This window comes from Nerophis lumbriciformis, linkage group LG34 (genome assembly GCF_033978685.3).
Source record: "Nerophis lumbriciformis linkage group LG34, RoL_Nlum_v2.1, whole genome shotgun sequence".
NCBI classification, from domain to species: domain Eukaryota; kingdom Metazoa; phylum Chordata; class Actinopteri; order Syngnathiformes; family Syngnathidae; genus Nerophis; species Nerophis lumbriciformis.
This window is the reverse complement of record NC_084581.2, coordinates 5,721,315-5,726,887: the sequence shown is the minus strand read 5'-3', so window position 1 is coordinate 5,726,887 and position 5,573 is coordinate 5,721,315. Positions and strand designations below refer to the sequence as shown.

The 5,573-nt window shown below is 39.7% G+C and overlaps 1 protein-coding gene across 2 annotated transcripts; it reads left to right on the top strand.

The window, feature by feature from the left end:
- Positions 1-4,096: 4,096 nt before the first annotated feature.
- On the top strand, positions 4,097-5,391 carry hddc2 (HD domain containing 2). Of its 2 annotated transcripts, none has more exons than XM_061929100.1 (6): positions 4,097-4,245; positions 4,497-4,618; positions 4,685-4,787; positions 4,846-4,914; positions 4,995-5,133; positions 5,191-5,391. In XM_061929100.1, exons 1-6 carry the CDS (start codon positions 4,102-4,104, stop codon positions 5,316-5,318), a joined length of 705 nt encoding a protein of 234 aa, XP_061785084.1. In that variant the 5' UTR covers positions 4,097-4,101; the 3' UTR covers positions 5,319-5,391. The 2 variants fall into 2 exon arrangements, with proteins under 2 accessions (XP_061785084.1, XP_061785085.1); XM_061929101.1 differs by having other exon boundaries at positions 4,098-4,197.
- The last annotated feature ends 182 nt before the right edge of the window (positions 5,392-5,573 follow it).

The following is a 5,573-nucleotide window of genomic DNA, read 5'->3' as shown; positions in this document are numbered from 1 at the left end:
AAAGTGGGCTTTAACGTCCTGATTACTGTGCTTGACTTAATATCTGAGAGATAGTCGATTTCTCTGAAGTTCAAACAATGGTCCACTATTATCAAGTAGTTTCTGTTCTCAAACAAACAATCTGTGTGTCACATCATGGGGTTGCAGTGTCTCTTTTTGCTGATTCACGTCCAGTGATCAACAGATGTCAAATTTTGAAATGAAGGTTTTAATGTGTTCCATCATTCCTTGCCAATAAACACAATCTCTTGCCCTCCTCAGGCATCCCTCTATACTGAGAGGATAACAACGTGTGATGTTTTGTCAACTGAGATAATCTTGGAATGAGACGTAATTTGATATTTCCACAGGTACTTATTTTTTGTTATCTGGCCATCCTTTCTTTATGATGGTAATTAGCAACTGCAGCTGTGTGTCTTCTTGTGTTGCTGTTCTAATTATCTTAATTCTTTCAGCCGAAATTGGCAAATAGTCCACCATGTTGCCTACTTCAGTCTCCATTTCTATTTGCCTTTTATGTGCATCCTGTAAGTAGGCTCTGCTTAACATGTCAGCCAGCAGAATGTCCCTTGCCTCGTGTCTCCCTCGCCAGTGATTAGTACAGTATATCATCTGCTACGATGTTTAAACTGTACATGGCAAGCCTTCTAGTGTTTGTGTCAGTTTCTTTTAGAAAACTTCTGACGCAGGACTGATCCTTATCAGCATCCTCAGCCAGCGGAATCTCCTGAGTGGTGTTCTGTCACTTGTGCTCTGGCGAGATCTGGTATGGTGTCGTCTATAGTTGGAATTGGGAAGTGACTTTGATTCAGTGCTTGGTTGAATTGAATCTATGCAGATTCTTGGGCTGTCGCTTGGCTTCTGGATAGATACCATAATGCTAATCCAATATGTGCTGTTCAACAGGTGTAATAATCCCTATATCCACTAGGCTCGACACTTCCTCTATCAGTGGTTTCATTATCACCGCTGGTATACTCTACATTTTGGAAGTTTTACTGGTTCCACTCAGGTATCGGTTTCAAATGTCCATCTGCTCTGAAGACATCTTGAAACTCAGATTGTATTTTCTGCATTGTGGATAAATTGTCGTATTTGTCATTCACAGTTATTAGTTGCATACAATGTTCTCATATTGTATGAATTTATTTGCTTCATTTGCCCAGTAGTGGAGTGATGCACTTCTCATCTACCACCTGAAACTTCATTCTGTATACGGTTTTGGGGGTTTCTTACATTTCCCAAGTGGACAACATTTGGATGTTTTGTACATTACTATACTTTAGTAATTTGGGTCAAACAGATATAGTGGAATGACATTGCATGTTGCCCCACAATCTATGTGGAACCTTACAAAGGTATTGTCACCCAACATACCAACATATAATTCCTATTTTGTGTTTCTTATGTCTGATTTACCCCTTCTTTATTCGGTGTTATGTCTTCACATGAATCATGTTCATCTTCTGCCACTATTTTTCCTTATACTCCTGTATGCAACTTTGAAGTGTTTTTTCTCTCCGCACATTTTGCATCGTTTCCTAAAAGCTGGACATTTTACTTCTGTCTCTCATTTAATTATCCACAAAATTTGCATTGCACTTCTTTTCCTTTTTCCCATTTTACAGCATGCTTGACATTGTGTACTTCTTCCATTAATTGTCCTTCAATAGCACTGGTTTGTTCTCAAGACATGTCCATAGCTCTGCACACTTGCGGGCATGTATCCAAAGGCAGGTTGTCCTCTCTGAGCAGTCTTTCCGTAGCACACAATTTTGTCTCTGGTCAGAGAATCCCTTAACTCACCAAAGTTACAGGTGCTTGTAAACATCAGCCACATATTTGTCAATAGGTTCTCTCGGACATTGAGTTCTGGCACAAAATAGGTATCTCTCCACTATCGCATTTACTTTTAGGGTGCAATGATCATCTAACTTGTTCATCCCTTTGAGACACTTGTGATTTAAGGCTATATAAATAAACTTTGATTGATTGATTGATACATCATTAGTTTAACAGTGCATCATGTTGTGCTCTCATTGCTCATAGGTAGTAGCTTAAATCTCTTACTTGCATTCCAATGAGGTAATAAAACGGTTTTATCTTCGCTGTTTGATCGGCTTCAGTCATCGCCAGGTTTGTGTAGAGAGTGAATTCCTCCTTTCATGTTTTCAACGACTTAGCAAAGTTATTTAAGTCCATATTCCACTGTGCGGGCGGTTTTATTTTTTCTTCATTTTCCCGGTAAATCCACATGTGTCCTTTGAAACCCTGTTTCAATTCGTACTGTCTCTTGACTTTACAAACCGGACGATCGATCGTTACCATTGTTCATTGGGTGCACATAGACTACACAGAGATACATCAGTGGCTGTAGCCATAGGCGCCAATCTACATTTCTGCCAGTGGGTGCTCGGTGTGTGTATATAAAAAAAAAAAAAATAGAGACGTTCAGTGAAGTTAATATCCCATATGATTTGTGACTTTATTATTTTGTAAAATGGACCAAACTCGCCACAAAATTAACTACAACAAGATAGATTTAAAAAAATATATTTTAAAGATTGAAGTTGCCATCCACGGGATCGGTGCCTATGGCTGTAGCCACGTCTTTGTGCAGCATAAACACAAATAACAATTTCTATTGTAACAGGATATATACTAGTGGTTCTTAACCTGGTTCGATCGAACCCTAAGGGTTCGGTGAGTCGGCCTCAGGGGTTCGGCGGAGGTCAAGACACACCTAACTCATCGCGTAAATAAAAACTTCTCCCTATCGGCGTATTATGGATTCCCTCAAACAATGTTCCTTCTAATTTGCAGGTGTGTAATTTGTTGTGGTTCATTTTGTGCACCAGTAAAAAAAAAACATATAACTTTGTCTTGAATTTAAAAAAAAAAAAACTTTTCTTTTTCACTAAAGAAGGGTTCGGTGAATGTGCATATGAAACTGCATGGGCTTCGGTACCTCCACCAAGGTTAAGAACCACTGATATACAGTATACAGTATAACTTGTATTAATTAGGGATGTCCGATAATGGCTTTTTGCCGATATCCGATATCCCGATATTGTCCAACTCTTTAATTACCGATATCGATATCAACCGACACCGATATCAACCGATATATGCAGTCGTGGAATTAACACATTATTATGCCTAATTTGGACAACCAGGTATGGTGAAGATAAGGTACTTTTTAAAAAAATTAATAAAATAAGATAAATAAATTTAAAAACAATTCTTGAATAAAAAAGAAAGTAAAACAATATAAAAACAGTTACATATAAACTAGTAATTAATGAAAATTAGTAAAATTAACTGTTAAAGGTTAGTACTATTAGTGGACCAGCAGCACGCACAATCATGTGTGCTTATATACGGACTGTATCCCTTGCAGACTGTATTGTTATATATTGATATATAATGTAGGAACCAGAATATTAATAACAGAAAGAAACAAACCTTTTGTGTGAATGAGTGTGAATGAGTGTAAATGGGGGAGGGAGGTTTTTTGGGTTGGTGCACTAATTGTAAGTGTATCTTGTGTTTTTTATGTTGATTTAATTTAAAAAAAAAACGATACCGATAATAAAAAAAACGATACCAATAATTTCCGATATTACATTTTAACGCATTTATCGGACATCCCTAGTATTAATGATTATTGTATGCCCTGTGATGAGGAGGCGACTTGTCCAGGGTGTACCCTGCCGACCGCCCAGCAGCCCCCGTGACCCCAAAAGGGACAAGCGGTAGAAAATGGATGAGATATGTCAATTTATAATGCAAGCACCAGTGACTCTTACACCATGGTGTATTATGATGATAGTATATATGATAGTATATATCTGTATCATGAATCAATTTAAGTGGACCCCGACTTAAACAAGTTGAAAAACAGTGACACCCACACTGGTTTAAAAATGTAACTTAGATATTGGGTTTCACTATGTAAAGCGCTTTGAGTCACTTGAGAAAAAGCGCTATATAAATGTAATTCACTTCACTTATTCGGGTGTTACCATTTAGTGGTCAATTGTACGGAATATGTACTTCACTGTGCAACCTACTAATACAAGTCTCAATCAATCAATGGTAATGCGCACTTCAAACAGTAGGTGGTGGTGTAGCAATCTGTCGTGTCGTGAGCGAAGAAGACCACAAACAAACATGGCGACCCCCGGGGACAACTCGGTAGGCATGAAGATGCTTCAATTTCTCAAACTAATCGGGCAGCTTAAAGTAAGGCACAGTTCGCGACACAGTCCTTCATTTTTAATGTATGTACATTAGTTTACATGCCTTTTAAAAATGTCTTAAATCTACGAGTGTATTATTAATGTAGTCTACATGTTAAGAGTGCACCCGTACTCAGCCAAAACCCATGGACATATTTCCTATAATAGCACGATGAAGGCTTTTTGTCAATAACACTACGTCACATATCAACCAATAATATATTAAGAAATGTTGAATTACCTGTCCTTCTGCAGAGGGTTCCCCGGACAGGCTGGGTGTACAGGGAGGTGAAGGAGCCAGAGAGTGTGTCAGACCACATGTACCGCATGGCCCTCATGTCTCTCACCATCACTGACCCCACGGTGGACAAGGACAGGTGAGCTCTTTCACGCAGTCAGGTGGCCCTTTGGACACGGGCTGCCCTCCTGTTGCCTGTCTTCAGGTGCATGAAGCTGTCTCTAGTCCATGACATGGCCGAGTGCATCGTGGGAGACATCGCCCCGCCGGACAACGTCAGTAAAGCTGAGAAACACAGGCGAGAGGAGGTGAGTGAGTGGGCTGGTCTTCTGTTGGTTTTAGTCGTTGAAAACACATTTCCCTCAGGCAGCCATGAAGCAGCTGATAAGTTTCACTCCAGGCAGCGTTGGACAGGAGTTGTATGGCCTGTGGGAGGTAGAAATGATCGTTTACTTCACACAATGTCCGCCTCATATAAACAACTGCTTTCATGGAGGAAAATGTTTACTATTCAGGAGTACGAAAACCAGAGCAGCCCCGAGGCCAGGCTGGTGAAAGAGTTTGACCGCCTGGAGATGATCCTGCAGGCTCACGAGTATGAGGAGCTGGAGGGAACACCGGGAAGGTTGCAGGAGTTTTTCGACTCCACTGAAGGTGAGTCCGTCGCCTCATTGTGGTAACCAGCATATTGTTGATTTGCGTCTTCTTTAGGTCATTTTCAGCACCCGGATGTGCTCCAGCTCGTCAGCTCTTTGAACGACGAAAGGAGAAGTCATATGACACGTTCAGCAAAGAACTCTGGGAAGTCGCAGCCGCAAGCTTCTTTGCATGCTTCGTGACCTAAAACTAAAAGGTGGGGGCACATAATGCACACATACAATTCCATTAAAAAAAAAGTTAAAATGATACAAAGTCTCCTATTTATTTTTAAAGGTGAAGACTACATTAGACTTCATTGTACAAATTGTACGTTATTTTGTATTAACACTTTATTGTTGACATATCAGGTTAAAACTAGTTGAGAAAGTAATGACACGCAGTTAAAACAATCCTATCGCTGTTTTTAATAAAGTTTTTTCAAATTATAAGACAGG